The sequence below is a fragment of the Mesocricetus auratus genome, unplaced genomic scaffold (genome assembly GCF_017639785.1).
Source record: "Mesocricetus auratus isolate SY011 unplaced genomic scaffold, BCM_Maur_2.0 Super-Scaffold_15014, whole genome shotgun sequence".
Lineage (NCBI taxonomy): Eukaryota > Metazoa > Chordata > Mammalia > Rodentia > Cricetidae > Mesocricetus > Mesocricetus auratus.
The window spans coordinates 17,939,620-17,958,597 of record NW_024429186.1 but is presented as its reverse complement, the minus strand read 5'-3'; the positions used below and the strand labels follow the sequence as shown (position 1 = coordinate 17,958,597).

Below are 18,978 nucleotides of genomic sequence, written 5' to 3'. Positions count from 1 at the left end.
CCTCCCCTCCCTAGTCCACTCCTGCTGGCTCCTAAGAGCATAACAGTGAATTGTGCAAACCAGTTGCTAAAGGTGGCCATCACCAGGAGAGGGAGGGAAACTGAGGTCAGTATGTAAAATAAATGAATAAATTTAATTAACAAAAAAGATGGCCATTATCAAAGATGAACTTATGTCAAACTACAAATATAATAAAAAAAGATCATAAACACCCAAAGTTGTTATTTACTACTGCACCTTCAAGATTTACACATACTTTATCTGTATAGTGGGTTTTACAGTGTGTGTGGGCAGGGCTACTGCACTCCTTTTTTCCTGACCCATGTTCTATTACACCATGCAGGCAGCTTGAACTCAGCAGAGTATTTACACCACAGAAATGGGCATGCTGTATTCATGGTTGGATTTGTAGGCGGCTTTTTTGTTTTGAGACAAGGTTTCACTAAGTAGTTCATGGTGGCCTGGAATCCAAGATTCTCTCTCATCTCAGCCTCTTGAATGTTGGGATTAACTGTGCTACCATGATGGCTCAACACCTGTTTTCCAGTCTCTGACTTAACAATGGAGACAGTATGTTAGCAGTAGCAGTATTAAGGCATGGCTTGGGTGAATACCGTGGACTTACCTTTAAGTAAAGCTAGCCACATCAGAGACCATTACCTCCAGAGTAGCACACACACAGAGGAACTCTCCATGCAGCATTCAAACTTGATTTATTGGGTCATTTACACTGTTCATGAAATCTGACGAGTCTTTGACTTGCTACCCCTTTGTCTTACAAAGTGTCAGCCCACATTCACTTTGGGACTCCCACTACTACTCAGCCATGCGCAGGTTGACATCAATACATAAGCATGGCACCCATGAAATGAGAACATTCTATGACAATCAGTTGGCTACATGGACTTTGGTAAAATTTTATTATTTGTAAATATTACACATTGTTTACATCAGAAGGTAGCTGCCAGGATGATCTCCAATGTTTGTTCTGCTCCAAATGTTCTCTCCAGAGCTCCTTGTCCTAAATCTCTCTGTAGACCGCACCTCATGCCATGTGCATGAAGACTTCTGTCACTTGGGTACTTTCCAGTCCCCTAAAGATGACATCAGTGTAGAGGGTAGGGCATAGGACCCAGGAGGAGTTGGTTTTGGGACATACTCCTTTAACCACTGGACCCACCATGTTGCTATAGGCCCATCATCACTTGGGATTGGATGCAGACTCATGGTTTGAGCTGAAACCATCTGAGGGAAAGAACATGGAGAAAGGCAAGGGGATGTCACACATCTGGGCATGCTCAGTGAAAAGGAACATGGCAGGCCAGCTTTGATGCTTGAGGCAGATGTGAGTTAGGTTCTAGGCACCTTAGGGACTTCTCAGTCATGTGTGTGCAGGTCTAGAATTCCAAAGGATGTGGGCGCTGAGGATGTCAACTCCGAGCCTCCTGGGAATGGCCCTGTAATTAGAATTGTGGATGTGCAGCAGCTTGTCAGGGCGTGAGGGGTGATAGAAGCCTAGGTGGTGCCTCAGGTGTGCAGGACTGGGTCTGAAGAGTGCAGGGTGTGGTTACTACAGAGACCCAGAGAGGGGGAGTGCTTCAAAGGGAAGGTCACCTGGGGTGAATGCACCGGAGTGACCAGACTGCCATTGGATTTAGTGCCATTAGTGACCTTAATGGCAGCCTGTAAGTTAGACAGAGCTAGAGAGGGCTGAAGTGACCGCGATGCAGAGACCAGAACGAGGGTCCCAGCGCTGGAGGATAAGGCCTGGGATGAAAGAGCTAACCAAGGGCATGGCAGGGTCTAGCATGGTCTCAAACATAGCTGAGAGGAGGGTCAAGACCAAACTCGGGCTTCCGTGATGGCACAACGGACGGTGTCAAGCGGATGAGGAGCTTGGGGAGAGGAGCTGAGACGCTGAAGTGCAGGAAGGCGGGTGTCATGCCTGAAGCTTCTAGGTTTACATTTGTGAGTGCAGGGGAGGTGTGTGGAAGTGACTGAGGGAACCCAGGGCAGCCCACGGGCTCTCTGTGGATGTGTCAATGTGGGAAGGCTGTCCCAGAAGGGACACAGTCGTGAGGTAAAGGCTGCCAACAACAAGGCATGACTGGCCAGGTGTCAAATCCTACAAAGGCCACACAGAGTAAAGCCTGCCAAGTGACTACTCCACGGATAGCAGTTCCCACCAAGCAGCCAGAGCCAACAGATTGCAGAGGGCAAGGGCAGGGACAGGAGGCAAGAATGGCTCACACAGGAAGTCTGGTGAGGGAGGACCAGGAAACAGAATGAGGTTAGGTCACCTGGGAGATTTATATACTTTGTTTCATTCCACCCACCTATCCAATTTAAACAAGAGGCTCTAAGACCCAAATCCAAATCCTAGCCCTTGGGAGCTGTGTAGCTTTGGGAAAATCAGTAGTGGACGCTGTCCTGACCACAGAGTGCTCTACCCCACTGGGATTCACCTGACACTGACTGATGTGGCATGGACCATGGGTTGCTATCACTTAGAGGACACTTCTGTTCTTTCCACTATGTCTTGCTGGCTGTGCAGCTCCCCATGCCCAATGACTCAGCCAACTACGGACTCCCACAGCTGAGGAGGAGCCTGGGGTGTGGGAGCTGGAAGCCCTAGTTTGTGGTAACCCACTGCATGTGGCCATGGTGTTCAGTGAAGAAAACCAGGACTCACCCAGGTTCCATTCCATTTTTATTACGGCCCTGCCCTTGTCTTCCAAGACGAATGGCTGTTTAACACGTAACCCAAACACCCTTACCATGGATCTTGCTAACATTCAGAGGTCTCCCCTGTTTCTTTCTCAGCACATTACATCAAAACAGAAAATAAATCGTTTAGTCCATCCCAGGAAAAGCACCATAACAACAGGAAGCGAAACATGTCAGGGATTGGACCAAATACACACACAGCAGGTCAGCGCCTGAAAGAATACCTTCCAACATAACAGGAACATAAATAGGCCCCCAAAAGCATATACATAATATATTCATGTGTGTACATATATATTAAAGAAATTTGGTTTCTACCCCCAAAGTTATTCAGAAATAATAACATTCCGTCTCAGCTTAGGAAGGCTGGGTGCAACAACCACACTACAAAGCAAGTGTGGCTTCGGCCTTCCTTCTGTGTGCTGATTATGCCTGCCAGACAGTCCCTCGCTGGGACACACATAGGACATCTCTTTGCTTGACACCCTAGGCCTAGCAGATCCAGTGTTTGTAGGAAAGCGACCCTGGAAGTCCCAAAAGGCTGGTCCCTGGGTAGCCTCAAAACCCACTAAGCAGAGCCCAGACCCTGTGGATGATCCTAAAGCTTTGCCCTGTTGTAATGGGAAGTGCTTGGAGACCAGGGTGGGATGGCGATGGTCCTGGGATGAACAGCCAACCCTGCTCTGAACTTTTCCCAAAGCCCTGCAGATCTTTGCAGTTCGCCCAGCCTAAGCTTTTCCTAAATCACTGGCTTTGAGGTGGGAGTTTCTAGGCCCATTGCTGGGACTTAGCTCTGAGAGCCTGGTAAACATGCATGTATTCGCATGTGCACACACTCTTTAACGGAGGTCGGTCGGTTGCAAATGAGTATTCCTACTCAAGTAGTGTCTGTTTCTGCGTAAACTGGTTTTGCCACTGAATTCTAAGCAGTCCCCGTGCTAAATAGACTTGTCCATTAGACACTAGCTGGAAGCTGTAGCTACAGAAGATAAGTTACAGGCCCTGGAGAGTAATCTTCTTAGGGCTTGGCACAGTGTTTCCATTAACCAATAGGATGATTGTGTGGGAACCCCACTCCCCATTCCATACCCTTTCCTGGCACCCTGGGCAAGCAGGAGGAAAGGCCATTGAAATCAGAAGGCGCACAAGTAGTTTAGGGTTTGTAAGCTGCAGATCCAGGGACAAGAGTCACACACAACCATACTCATACCACACTGTTTGTGGGTCCCCTCCTGGCTCTGGGGACGCTGGTGTGCTCTTTGAGTTGCTCCCTTGACTGAAGTCATCAGGGCCCCGGCTGACGTGGGGAGCCAAGTCAGGAGACCTAGCAGGGCTTTTGGTCAGGAGGCCCCCATCTCCTTCTGAGGTGCTGAGCCCTGATCGCACAGGAGCGACGGTGGCGACCTCCCCCGGGTGCGGTGGCACTCTGGGCTTTGTCCTGGCAGCAGGAACCACAGTGGGAGGAAAGTGCTGGATCGGGACATTGCTACCACTGCTACACCCGGTGGCAAGGGCTGGGGCTGTGGCAGACTGCTGCAGCGGGGCCAGCCTCTCCTCCTTTGGGGGAGCCAGAGAGAAGCGCCGTGTGTCCAGTAGCCGGCCACGGGTGCCTGGGCCTGGGGAGGAGCTGTCAGTTTTTGCTACCAGTGGAGTCCGCTCTCGGGCTAAGCTGTGGGAGCCCTGCAGGCTGTGGCTGCCTATGTCTCTGGTTCCTGTGGCCTCAGCAGGAGGACACCCTGGCTTCTGAGGAGACTCTGACCTGCAGGCTTCTGGCCCACTGGCCCGGAGGAGGTCAGCTGAAGCCAAGCTGAAGGTTCTACTTAGAGATGAGCTTCGGCTGGCAGGCATGTGGCAAGTCGGGGGCACTGGGCCTTGCCTGGGTCTACCCAGAGACAGGCTCTGGGGAGGCTGGACCTGTCTCGAAGGGACCCCAGCCAGAGCCTCTGCCTCAGATGGTCTCAAGTTGGGCTTTACATAATGCCCTGGTTTCAGCTGCTGCCCTTCAGGGGCGCTAACTGGCATCTTGATGGTGGGAGCCACAAAGTTAGTGGGCATCTTGGCTCCATCTTTCCTAGCTGGTGGCCTTGGCTGGCCTCCCGTGGCTGGAGGATCATGGGCTTTTCGGAAGTAGTCACTAAGAAGGTCGTTACGGCAGCCGGCAGTGTCCTGGGGAGAGAAGAGAACAGAGGTGGAAAATTGGGTGGAGGGTGGGAGTGGGGGAGTGGGGGGGATGGAGGGTGTGTGGGTTGTCCTTGGGAGTCTGGACCGCCATTTTTGTTTTCTGATGGGCTTCTGGGCATGTCCAGGAAGCAGTCTGGGATGAGGGGTCAGGAGTAGAGGGATCACTGGGTCAAGAATGCCAGGCACCACCCAGCTCCTAGCTGTTCAAGAAGACAGAGGGAACTGACTTCCCACAAAGCCACCAGTTTTAATATCGGTAATGAGACCTGGCCCACAGCCGGCTGTTCAGTCCGTTTCCCTCCCCTACAGTACAGAGCAAGAGTGAGAGAGCTTTGGGGGTGAACGAGCCCTTCTTCCTCTACCCATCCCACAGGCTTGGGCACTCACGAGGACAGGAAAGAAACAAGAACTGGCAAGGGAGGGAGAAGCCAGAGGGGTGGAGGCCCAGAAGGAGAGGCAGCTCATCCATGCTTCCTTAGGGCTCCCTTTCTCCTATCCAGGAGGCTACCCTTTGCCACTACTCTGGAGACAAGCAGAGCCATCGGAGGCAAAGGGCTGGGATGCTACTAGGTCTGTAGTTACCACCTCACAGGCTGGCAGAGGCATCAGTCAAGGTGAGGTGTTTTTTCCAAGGCTGACAGGAAGAGGGCTGGCAAGGTGGCTCAGTAGGTAAACATGCCTGCCACCAAGGCTGACAACCTGAGTTAGGTCTCCAGGACCCACAAAAGAGAGGAGAAAACCAACTCCCACAGCTATCCTCTGATGTCTACGTGTGCCACACACACACACACACACACAGATAATTTCAATGGGAAGAGGACAAGATGAGAACTCAGACAGGATGTATGTCAGGGGCCCCCAGATCCTGCTGGAGTCACAGCCTGGCCTGATGTGAGCGGCAGTGGTGCCAGGTTGAAGGATGGACCAGTAGCTCAGAAGCCATCTGTACCCCAGAGAGGTGATGGTTTCTGACTCTGTGCATGCTGTGGGCATCTAGGAAGAGCTGTGACTGTTAATGTCCATAGATATCATTTATCACCTGTGCCACCAGGCTCTGCTCTAGGTTTCATTTACTAAAAAAACAACAAAACAAAGCAAACAAAAAACAAGCCCCACAGCACCTGTTGTGGACTATTCCTGTGTGAAGAGCTCCAGCACCTGGCATGAAGCCAGCGCTTGACTGACAGAAACACAAGGGCAGTGAGCCAGGACGACGTTTCATGTTTCTCTCATGTGCAACCATGCAATGAGCAAACTTCTAGAGGAGCTGCTTGATTTTATTTGTGGAGAGGAGGCACTATGCCTACAGTCCAATAGACATCAGGTATTTTACATTCCCCATGCCTCTGTGCTCTCTTAGTACAGGCCGTAGATTTTACTACATGGATGAAATCTGTTTACTTAAGCACTGGACAATAAGGGGAAAAAGATGAAGCATTAACTCAACAGTCCTCAAGGTCAAGACTGTGTATTTCACTCAAAAATACCAAGAGCTCACACTCCTATGGGTGGTCCTAAGATGTGGCGAGGCTCCGAAGAGCACAGAGGAGGGTCTATCAGTAGGTGGTCATGGGGGGGGTGAGAAGCTACTGAGCATATCAGCACGATGGAGCCAGGAACCCAATCCAGCCAGCTTCTCAAAGGCAGGGGTATGGGTGTGTGTGTGTATGTGCATGTGTGTACACGTGTTTAAATGTGTGTGTGTGTGTGTGTGAGATCAAACCCAGGATACCGCCCAAGCCAGTCAAATCCTCATGCCTCCAGCATGTTGCAGCCTATTCTCACAATTTGTGAGTCAGTAAGTCTTTGGGGGATGGGTAGTGCACAAATGTGTGTGATGAGTGTGTGTCTGTATGCAATGTTGCAATGTACAGACATGTATGTGGAGTGTGTGTATGCAATGTACAGACATGTATGTGGAATGTGTGTCTATGCAATGTACAGACATCTATGTGGAGTGTGTGTCTGTATGCAGTGTTGCAATGTACAGACATGTATGTGGAGTGTGTGTCTATGCAATGTACAGACATGTATGGAGTGTGTGTCTATGCAATGTCGCAATGTACAGACATGTATGTGGAGTGTGTGTCTGTATGCAAGGTTGCAATGTACAGACATGTATGTGGAGGCCAACGGAAAAACGTCCTCTAATGCCGTCCACCTTGATTTTGTCTTTTTCTTGCCTGAAGCTCACCAATTAGCATAGCAGGCTGGCCAGTGTGCTTCAGAGATCTGCATGTCCCTGCCTTTTCAGTGCTAGGACTACAAGGGGATGATGCCCAGCTCCAAGCAAGTTTTCATGTTTCTAAGCAATTGAACCAAAATATTCAAAACAAAACAAACAGAAAAACCAAGCAGGACTAGGAATGGCACAAGCCCTGGGTTGAATCCTAGCAACAACTCTCCCCACCCTCACATTACCCCCTCTGCTACATCAAGGCACGTGAAATCACACAGAACTCCAATGTCACTTCGTGTAAGCACAGCTGTGTCAGGCATGGCTGAAGTCTGCATTCTCTACAGGAACAGAACAAGACAGCTATGAACTAGCACAAGGGCCTGGGATCTAATACGCTTACTCTGTGGTCCTTTGAAAGCCCTTCCATGTTTGCCAGTGGCTGCTGGAGATGACATAGGCTGTACCAGCTTGTCTTCCAAGGGAGAAGCAGTCTCTGATGTCTGGGGCCTGAGGGTCAGCTCACAGTCATCTTTTGGCTAGTGGGACTCAATACCCTGCCACAGCCAAGCCAGCCCTGCTGTCCCTCCCCGCTCCACTGGCTCCTGCTGGGCCAGAGAACTCACATGGGTAGGAGAGCCGCGGTTACTCTCCTCTAAAAATTCCTCCAAGGTGACCATCTCACTGCTGGGTGAGGCTGAGCGGGGCCGCGCCCCAGTGTGGGCTGGAGCTGCACCCCTCTTCTGGATATTCTCCTGGGGAACAGGCCCATTCCAGAGTGGAGGGTACTCATGGCGGCTGAGAACACCCCGTCCTGGGGTGCTAGTGTCCCGAGACAGCGTGGTGGGGTCCCTGCTGGGGATCAGGTCTGAGCTACTGAAGCTTTCACACCGGCTGTGCAGACGGTCAGAGGAACCTGGGAGAGCGACACAGGGCACACATCAGTCTTGGGGTCCCACTCCCCACAGCTCACCCCAAACCATCCCAACTCAGAAAGCCTGTCCCCAAGCCCTGGGCACCTCTGCTGCCCAGGTGGACTCTTCCCTTCCGCGGTCATTAGCACTGATTTTGACTCCTAGCAAACTGGTCAAAAGCAAAAGTAGGAAACTTTCACCAAAATTGAAAAATGTATTTAAATTTTTCCCATCTCCTAGACATGTTTTACTATTTTTTATTTAGTTTTTTAAGAACCCTGTCTCGAATTGTCCAGGCTGGTGACCTTGAACTTCTGATCCCCCGCCTTTACCTCCCAGGTACTAGGATTACAGATTATATCTAGTTTATGCAGTACTGGGGACTGGCTTCAGGGCTTTGTGTATGCTAAGCCAACACTATCAACTGAGCTATATCCCCAGTCCTATTTCTCTGTTCTTAAACAAAACAAACCATACACATCTCCCGGGACTAACAACAATTTTCTTTGTGTTACAAAAGGGCGGAAACTCCCACTGAAAAGTGTGTGTGTGTCGAGATATAAGGTTTATACTGCAGCAACAAGCCCAGAGCCCGTGAGTACCTCAGGGCTCATCAGGCTGCATGTCCCTTGCTCAGGAACGATGTCTATCTCTTTTATGTTGTTGCAATGTTGAGCAGTGACATTTAAGTTTCTAACCTGACACACTCATCAGCTCTCATCTACTCACATAATAAAAGTTTACTTAGCGCCCACTACACTCACGGTCATTCTTGCAGGGGTCAATTACATGAAAGGCTCAGAAGAAAAATCTTGATAAATTTAGTCTCAAGCAATAAGGTCATGTGACAGCATATGTCCTCTTCAAATGTGTGTGTGTGGGGGGGGAGGGGGGTTGAACATGAAACAGACCATGAAACAAAACCCCTTAAAATTAGAAATTTCTGTTGAAGAATCAAATTTGGCCCGGGGACATACCTCAGTTGGCAGAGTGCTTGGCTAACATGCATGGAATCCTGGGTTAGAGTCTCAGCATCACACAGACTAGCATGGTGACACTCTGACCTTGGTTCTACAGTGAGCTGGAGAGCAGTCTGGGATACGAAACTCATCTTCAAAAAAGAATCACACTTGTTCTCAGTTCTGAGCGGGAAAGAACTTTGGTCCCTATCCTGATTCCACATAGCTCGAACCCAGAGGATCTGTGACTGACTCACCCACGTCCTCAGGGTAGGCAGGGGAAGGGGGGGACCTGACCCTCATCTCCCAGGCCTGTGCTTGAAGCCTTGATGTATGGCCCGTGACTGCACCAGAATGTGTCTCAAGCCCCGCTATGCAGATCTAAACTGTAAGAATGGTATGGGCCCAGAGCTGAATGCCCAAATAAATGTTTGCAAGTGCTCCAGGGGAGAGCCTTACCCTTGAGGCTCAGAGGTGAGCTGTTGCTGGATGTGTTCCTGCTGCTCTCCAAGCTGTTTGGCCGAGATGCTGAGAAGAAACAACCACGTTTAATACAAAGGGCCAATAACCAGGTAGATCCCAGGTTAACATGCCGACTCCAGGAAGAAAACATAAAGCAATTCTATACCAGTTCAGGCCAGTGTTCTCAGCCAGGAAGGTCTGCAGGAGGCTGCTGGCTTCAGCACCAGAGAGCTAGACACGGCACTCGGCAAGCTAGCCATAACTGGCAGAGCTAGCTCTCTATTTGTCACCAGGCCTAGTTGAAAATGCTGGCAAAACAGGCCATACCACAGAATTCCAGCACGAAAAGTACACGAGGGCTCCTCTGGGCTTAGAGAGCACACTGCACAGAACACATGCCAACAGTCCTTTCCCAAACAGCGGTGAGGTACTGTGTAAGGCAGCAGGAGCACACGTGTACACATGTGTAGCAGAGTGTGTCTGAGCGTCTCCTAGGTAAGTACAGGAGGGGTGTCGGGATGTCAGGGGCGCAGGGGTCACTCTACATGCCATCTGCCTGTCTTCAGCTCCTTCCAGTCGCCTGCCTCAAACATTCATCTACTCTAAACTGAAAACTCAAGGCTACAAAGGTAGAAGGACCCAGCCTTGGAAGCTGCAAATGTCAGCCTGAGCCAGTCTGCAAACATCACCCCGCTTCGGACATCCAGAAGGGTGGCACATCACTCCTTGCCATGGGTGGACCATCCCTTCTAGGGGCCGCAGAGCTCTCCTGGTCTACCGGTGTCAGGCGAGAAAACACTGCTGCTGCTGGGCGCTGAACCCCAAGGGACAGGGGCAGTGTTCCAACATCTTTGCGGCTCCCGAGCCAAGCGCAGGTGTGCAGCAGCACCGGGCAAGCCTTCAGAAACACTTGGGTGTCTACACGGGCCTAAGTCTCAAGCGTGGTTAGCTCGCACTTGTTGGCAAAGTGTTTATGGGTGAGCCGAAGAAGATTCCGAGGTTGGGGACAGTACTGGACCACGACTCTCGGTGGACGGGCAGTCAGAAACAAAGGCAGACTGTTCTGTAACAGGCACTTGGGTAACACTAAAGGGAAACAACAATGTTTATTATTTAATTTTGGTTTTGTTTTGAGCTAGTGCTTTACTAGGTAGTTTAGGGTAGCCTTGAACTCACAACTCTCTCGTCAGAGCCTCCTGGGAGCTGGGATTACAGGCCTGAACCACCATGCTGGCTCACTGTGTTCATTAAACAATTCTTTTCACTCCATATGCCAAACAGATAAGCTGGAGGAGTCGGGAGGTACATGAAGAATCCCATGGCCAGGCAACCAGTCACCAGATTGACTACTCAGTGAGCTGGTGCACTTGGAAGGGCCCCCTCCTACTGTAGGGTCCCCCACTCTGGGGAAAGACAGACAGGCTCCTGGGCCAAGGGACCTCATTAATGCGCCTGTCTTTACTCACAGAATCGTAAGTAACTAATGCTAACACAGTCACACTCTCTAAACAGTGGGTAGGAGACAATGCTGGCTCTTTCGACTACTCTGAGCATGTCAGACCGAAACTGAACCCATGTAAACCTCCAAGGTTTCCCTTTTAAGGAATTTCTCCCTACCCGTCTAGGGTCTAGCGTACTTAAAACAACAACACGTTTATTTATTGTGTATTATGTGTGTGCGAGGGTATGCGCAGAGGTCAGAGGACAACTTGCAAGAGTTGGTTCTCTTCTACCATGTGGGTCCTGGGACTGAACGCAGGCCATCAGCTTGGTGGCAAGCGCCTTCATCCGCTGAGCCTTCCCACTGCTTTTTGTTTTTAAAAACATTCATTGTTTTTAAACATTTATTTGCTTAAGAGTGTGTCTGTGTGTGTGTGTGTGTGTGTGTGTGCGCGCGCGCACAGAGGTCAGAGGTCAAATGCAGTAGTTGGTTCTCCTTTGACCATGTGGTTTATGGGATCACACTCAGGTTGCCAGGCTGCACTTGGGATGTGCCCTTGCACACTGAGCCATCAGCCCCACAGAATTACTTTTTAAAAACCGAGAACTGGGGCTGGAGAGGTGGCTGAGCAATTAAGAGCACTGCCTTTTCCAGAGGACCAGGGTTCAATTCCCAGCACCCACACGGCAGCTCACAACCATCTATGACTCCAGTTCCAGGGAATCCGACACTCTCTTCTGGCCTCCAGGGGCACTAGGCACGCATTTGGTACACAGACATACATATACACAGGAAGAACACGCATGTACATAAAATAAATTTAAGCACAGATTGGGGGTAGTAGCCCACTGGGCACATTGCCTGTCTTGTATGTCTGAAAGTTGGGCTCAAGGACAGAAGGTCTCATGGGAGGGAGAAAGAAACGAAAAAGGACAGATGGAGGGGCTGGAGAGATGGCTCAGCGGTTAAGGGCACTGACTGTTCTTCCAAAGGTCCTGAGTTCAATTCCCAGCAACCACATGATGGCTTATAACCACCTTGAATGAACTCTGATGCCCTCTGCTGGCATGCAGGTAGAAGATTGTATACATAATAAGTAAATAAAATATAAAAAAAAAGAACCTTTAAAAAGGACAGATGGAAACCCAAAGCAACTTGTAGCTCTGAGAAGCCTGGAAGGATGCTACCTGTCCTCTCAACTGCAGAAACTTACAACATCCACAGCCACCGCGGTTTCATACAACTCGGTGTTACCATGGGCACGTGGGACCCAAGCCAAGAGCACAGTGCAGGCCTTCCTAAAGCATGTTCCCTGCGTTGTCACCAGGACTCCCTGGCACACCTGGAGGGTGCTGTACAGCAAGGCATGTCAAGAGTTTTCAGAGCCTGAGTCCCCTCCTGTAGAGGCTGCCAGGCAGGGACCGTGCGATAAAGCTCCTGGACAGGCAGGGCAGGCAGGCTCAGAGAGGCCCCGGTCCCCAGCCCCCATCCCCACGGTGACAACTCCACCGTCACCTCTTCTGTGTGTTAGATGTCCATGACGCCCATGCTGCTCAGTGTAAGCGCCAAGCGCTAGTGACAAGAACCCACCCAATGCCGCACTGGCCACTCACCTGGCTGCCTGTGGTGGGGGCCCTCAGGCTCCATCGAAGGCCCGCAGAGGCTGTCATCTGAATGACAACCTAAAGTGAGAGTAAGTTAATGTACCGGGTTCTAGAATGCCTACAACCCACAGGACAACCCTAGGGTCCCTGGCTGCATGACCCACTTGGGCCTTTGTTTAGCCCCTGAATCCAGGTGAGGCCCAAGTCTTGGGGCGAGGGAGGCTGTATGCACGGTGCCTCCACCCATCTGTCTACCTGGGAAGAGGAGATGGGCTAACACACTGGACTGATCCCATCCAACCAAGGTCACACTCTGTGCCTGTGCATGAAGGGCCAGTGAGCTCTGGCCTAGGGGCCAGGTAAAGGAGCTGAGTCTAGTGTCCCTGGAACCCTTCCAACCCCAAAGCCAGCAGCACCAAAGACAGGGGGCATGGAAACAATTCATCTGTAGGGGCCGCAATGCCATCAAGTGTCAGGAGGAAAGGAAACAGGACACAACTGGACTCACCACCCAAGGTGGGAGGGTTAGCAAGCCTAGAGCCTGCAGCCCCTAACGAGACTCAAGTAAGGGAACCTCCGTCAGCAGGAGGCCTGTACAAGCTTGAGTTGCTACCTGAGCACTGAATGTAGGGCCATCTCTGAAAAGATCTCCGAACTGAAATCAGTTACTTACCTGCTGGCAACAGTTAGTGTCCAGAATGTGAACTCAGGGACACCACCTGTGTTTTATTTATAGTACAAGGTCATGCATGCCCAAGCCTTCCAAGGCTGAGTGTGTGGGTCTAGCCTCAAGAAGCAACCATACTCAGGTGTGTTTTGAGTTTGTTTCTTTCTCTTCCTTTCTTCCTCTCTCTTTCTCTCTTTTATATTTTTCTTTCTTCAAGTATATGGATGGCAATCTTAGGTATTCCTTTCCTTCTGTTTACCATTGGAGATTTTCAAATTCTTTTCTCTTGCCATCACTTCCTTCATAGCACCCTGTTGGGCACTCTGACTTTTCTTTTTTTAAAGATTCATTTATTTATTATTATGTGGATAACACTCTGCCTCCATGTATGCCTGCACACCAGAAGCGGGCATCAGATCTTATTATAGATGGCTGTGAGTTACCATGTGGCTGCTGGGACTTGAACTCAGGACCTCTGGAAGAGCAGTCAGTATTCTTAACCTTTGAGCCATCTCTCTAGCCCAGGCACTGTAACTTTCCTTATCACTGTTGGGCATTTTAACACTTTTATCTCAAAACTTCCTGACGCCCTAGTTTATGAGTGTGACTTTTGCACTGGCTTTTCCTCTGTCTGGGGCAGCAGGCTCTCCTTGGGTGTCCATAGAATCCTGGAGCCTCTGTGGGCTTTATTTGCCATCTGGCCAAGCTATTTGGGTGGGAATCGCATCCGCTAACGAGACTCATATCGATTCTGGGCCTGAGGTAAGAACACACAGAGCCACTGGAGTTCTAGGAGATAGCATACCTGCAAACCCCTCACTGATGTCGTTTTCAATATGGGATATTTGCCCTCGGTTCTGTCAACAGACTTCTGGGTTGGAGGCGCTCACATTCACCTTTTCTGGAGAAAATACCTCCTGACTCCAGGGAGTTGCCTTGTATCAAGTCAGCCCTGGTGCCACCAATGCCTGAAGACCCCTGCTGGTGGGTCCTGGTTTTTCTCATGGTACTTAGGCCTACAGATGGCCGAATTATTTATCCAAAGTCACTTGGCTGGTCAGTAGAGACAAGGCTTGCATCAGATTGTGACTCAGAAGTCTTTATCAGCATTTCCCCTCTGTCAATCTCTCTGGTCTGTAGAGCTCATACTCACCCTTGGTGCGGCCTGGGTGCTTGGGGGCTGGGATGGAGCTAGAAGGGCCTGGCATGATGGCTGAGGTTGAAAAAGTCCGGGAGCCAGGCTCTGAGGGCCAGGACTTCACAGCTGGGTCAGTGGGGGTGTCTGTGCGGTCAACACTGCATCCTCGTGGGGACCCTCGCTTTGGTTTTAGATCCCCGGGGCCTGGGGCAGAAGACATTGAGAAATGAGGCTGTAAGCCTGGCCACGGCTGGGCGAGCACATGAAGGCCTAAGCAGGTGCAACAGGGCACAGAGACCACAGAGACGCAAGCTGGGTGGGTCCCCGGCTGCGCCTGAGAGGAGGGAGCTAGGCTCGCTCAGGCTCCAGTGTGGGCCACACGGTTAGCATTGGAGGACTGGCAGGGAAGAAACAGAACTCAAGAGGAGAAATAAAACGTTGGTGCACTTTCTGTTGTCCTGTTCAGAACCAAGGCCAGTCTACACAGCCCAAACACGTATCTGCAGATGTTGTCTCCAGCCCTGCCACTGATGTGCTAGTGACATGCCAACTGGGCTCCTGGGGGTGTCAAAAGGCAGTTAGTTGACAAGCTCACAATAGTGTCTCAGAAACAAAACAAAACAAAATAAGCCCATTCCACATGGAGGGATGCTCTCTCATCCTGGACACATGGGGGAAGACCTAGGCCATGCCCGGGATGATATGACAGACTCTGAAAAATCCCTCATGGAAGGCCTAACCCTCCATGGGGAGTGGAGGGGGGATGGAGTGGGGTAGGGGACTGGAGGATTGTGGGGCCAGGGGAAAAGGGAAGGGGGAGGGAACTGCAAGTAACATACGGAAAAGTTAAATAAAAAATTATCATAAAAAACAAAATAAGCAAATGCCCCCAAAGAATCAATATCTGCAAGGTGGTTTTCACTTTGCATCTAGGGCTTTTTTTTACAGTGTCATTTTTCTGCAATAAACGTATATACCAGCCGAAATTAAGTAATATTTTCAAAAGCACCCCCCTCCAAAAATAAAAACAAATAGTAACAGCAGCAAAAAAGCCTCAAATAAACAGAAAACCAAATAGGAGTGAGCCTGGGACCTCCAGATACAAGATACGGATGAGCAGGATGGCTGAGGACAGAGTGAAATGGCAGTGTGCTTGCACCACGTGTGAGACTCAGGGTTCAAGCCCCAGCACCTCAAAACAAAATAACCCCAAATAAGCAAAAGAGAGACACCGGAGCATTCCTAACAGCTGGCCAGGCCTTCTGTGCAACGCTTAGGCCATGTGCCCAAGTGCCATGTGGAGGCCGCTCTTGCACAACCTGGCCTTTCATCTTCAGGGCTCTTCGCCGTGGTTTCAAGGCCTTTGGCTCTGAACCGAGGGGGGGACTGGATTTTGGATGGTAAGCCTGATGAGAAGCAAGACTCAAGAGTCTGGCAGTGAAGTGATGAGGCCTTCCTGTGGGTTAGTGGAAAACAGAGGCCCAGAAGGCGGGACATGGGCAGACAGACAGCATGAGCACCAGACAGACCAGCACAACTCCAACAGCATGCGAGGAAGACAGACTCTGGGACTATGATGGCTTGGTGTTCTTAAAGACAGGGTCACAAGCCGAAATCAGTGGCAATAATAACCAACCTTAATGTTGTCATGGTTACAGGTTTATGTGGTCACCTGATTTCTACGGTGACACTTGCTTTCCAAGTGCACGCAGCACAGACCTGACAGTAACTTTTCCTTTTTAAGATAAAGTGAACTGCAAACGGTGAACCACTTTAGGGGAAAATATGCAATTACCATATAGGAGACAGGATGCCACGGCCCAAATCACAGAGCTGTGGTGCCAGACAGAAACATGACAGTGGTGGTGGCCTCTCTGGCCAGCATCTCCCCCTGCCTGGTTGTGACTTATGTCCTGATAACTGTTCTGTCCGCTAGGGTTTTAATTTCACCAGCCAAGATGTCAAAGAATAAAGAATCACAGCACAGTCATAAAACACCACTCTGGCTGGGCAAAATCAGTTCAGTTATTCAAGATGCTAGAGCAGAGCTGGTAATCTTTCAAAACACAGACTGGGGCTCAGGAGCGGAAGCCAGTAGCTCTGTGCTCTGACAAAGAGGGGGACAGAGCTTAGCTGCTTAAAAATAGAGCTCTAGAAATGCAGCTCACTCGCAGGTGGGTATTCCGGAAGCAGAGCTGTAACTGACTACACTTCGCCTGCTTTGCACACAGGCACACGACAGAAGCTTGCAGATGCGGGGAGGGGGCGAACACGAGGCCTCTTCACTTACTTAGTGCGCGTGCGTACATCCCGAGGGTCCCCTAAAACTGTGCTGTGCTGAAGAATGGTCCAGGGAGCATGACAACTCATCTTCTACTTTGCAATCAGAATCCACGATGGCTACTTTGTAACTGGGGTGAGGAACAGGGGTCCACTAGGGACCACGTGGCCTTTAGGGACTAACTTCCTTTGGTTGGTAGTTTGAATTTTAGAAATGAAGAAGGGACACATGATGCAGACACATGGTAAAGGGGGGGGATCAGAAATCCCCAATGTCTGAGAGAGAGACAGACTCGCTGGGAGAGGATGGGATGTCAGAGGAGGGCCAGAACCGCAGGCGCTTAGAGAGAGCTGGGTGGGCCGACGGAGACTTGTCTTTATCCTTGCTTTTGCTTCTCAAAAAGGGGCTCTTTTTGCGCTGGGACGCTAAATTGTTATCAATGTGATAACCCAAAGAGGAAAAACAAAAGAACAAACAAATGAATGAACAATAATCACAAATGAGTCTGGGTTAGCAGGGCGAGCAGAGGAAAGTGGAGTCCTGTCTACCCAACACCCAATACCCGGGTCAGAACCAATTATGCTCTGACTCAACTTAATTTAGCAGCACCCCGGTGCCAACCATCACTCATGAAGCATATCAGGAAAGCTACACTGCCCCAGGAGCTGCCGGTTTAGATTTTTCAATTTCAGTGCACTAAATTATTAAATAAGAATGCTCATTAACAGGGAAGCCAGCTCCTATTACTCATTCATTTTAATGACAGGCTCCCTGACAACTCATCGGACACACCTAATGACACGCTGGCCCACTGTCAGGGTACAGTCTACCCGAAGCACTCACAATAGGCTGTAATTCTAGAATGGCCTCCTTTGGCAATGTGAGTTTAGAAACACTCTTTTTCATACCCCAACTCCCCAACTCTCCCCCCCAGACCTGGGGGAATTATTTCCTTTCATCAGATCCCCCCACGTCCTCCACTCTTTGGCCGTTCAAGTGGAGACACCACAAAGCAGGCAACTGATCTAAGCTCCTGAGCAAACCTTTCAGTGGTATTAAGTGATCCAATAGATTTCTGGTTTTGGATTAAAGCAGAGACCAGGGTCTCTGCTATTTCTTTTGCCACAGCACCACCTAGTGGTCGAATCCCATGTTACAGGAAAGGGGCCTAGGTTAGTGACCACAGCTGAGGGAGGCACGGAAGAGAATTGCACCACTGCTGTCAGTGCCAGCTCAGGAGTCTGAGGCTTGGATCTCTATTTCTACATCAGCTTTACCTTCTCAGTGCTACCTTCATGAGACCATCTTCTAAAAAGTAAACGGCATAAAAACTGGACAGTAATAATGCCCACCTCAGGGGTTAGATGACAGAGAGCATGGACAGTGGTTCCGTGGATGCCCAGATCCCAGTGGCAGTTTGGACCAGGTAGACACTCTTTCTCTGAAAGTTTTCTTGCTTGCCTTTTTTGTTTTTCTTTTTTCTTTTTCTTTTTTTTCTTTTTTTGAGACAGGGTTTCTCTGTGTAGCCCTGGCTGTCCTGGAACTCACTCTATAGACCAGGCTGGCTTCAAACTCGGATCCACCTGCCTCTGCCTCCCAAGTGTTCGGACTAAGGGGTGTGCCACCACGCCAGGGCTTCTCAAAGTTTTCTTAACTTAATTAGACTGAGCACAGCTGATTCATTCAGCTAAAACGACAATGTAGGCTGAAAGGGGGAACGTTCAAAAGGCGACAGACCCTCTCTGGCTGTAAGAAACGCTAATTAAGCTAATGCTTAGAGCCAGTTAGGAGGCAGGCAGGGTGTGCAGGCTCTTTCTGTAATCCCAGGACTCGGAAGACTGTCATGAGTTCACAGCCTGTCTGGGTTATATAATGAGTTTCGACAAGACTGACCTGCAGCATGAGGCCCTGCGGCATGAGGCCCTGCGGCATGAGGCCCTGCTTACTGTTGCTTCAGCCCTGACTCACCTTTCACCTACTCCGTCTGCATGAAGAATGGAGGTGCAACCGACAGGAGCGTGAACTCTCCTCACAGCCGAAGCTAACACCAGTACTTGTAACCCACAACAGAGGGCACCTGTTACTCGTTCTTGGCGCTCCCTCAGCCCTGAGAGCCATGGGTTCCCTGACACACACTCAGAAAGTTCCCGTGTCTTTGATAAAAATTTAAGTTACTTAGGGTGAAGGTCTGGCATAAATAACGCAGCCTGGCAAAAACAAAGCAAAAACTTGAATTTCTTGCAATGTTTAAGTTAACTTATATTTCAGATTCTGAGAGGGTCATTTTGGATATCATAACAGATCTGAAATCCAGACTTAGCTTCAAAAGCATTCAGTCACTATAGACCTGGCAGTGACTGAGGTAACAATGTCGGTATCATACCAGCCTACCTTGTGCACAATAATCTGCCTTATTTTAAAAAAAAGA

The 18,978-nt window shown here is 50.0% G+C and overlaps 1 protein-coding gene across 2 annotated transcripts in view; it reads right to left on the bottom strand.

Annotated features, from left to right (window-relative positions):
* Positions 1-2,697: 2,697 nt before the first annotated feature.
* Positions 2,698-18,978, bottom strand: part of Ccdc88c (coiled-coil domain containing 88C) — a 117,253-nt gene continuing 100,972 nt past the window's right edge. For both annotated transcript variants that reach the window (XM_040742622.1, XM_040742623.1), the window contains 5 exons: positions 14,285-14,473; positions 12,474-12,542; positions 9,417-9,485; positions 7,711-8,000; positions 2,698-4,893 (listed from right to left, as the gene is read on the bottom strand). In XM_040742622.1, coding sequence (XP_040598556.1) covers positions 3,916-4,893; positions 7,711-8,000; positions 9,417-9,485; positions 12,474-12,542; positions 14,285-14,473 — 1,595 coding nt within the window. In that variant the 3' untranslated portion in view covers positions 2,698-3,915. The remainder of the gene's footprint in view (positions 4,894-7,710; positions 8,001-9,416; positions 9,486-12,473; positions 12,543-14,284; positions 14,474-18,978) is intronic.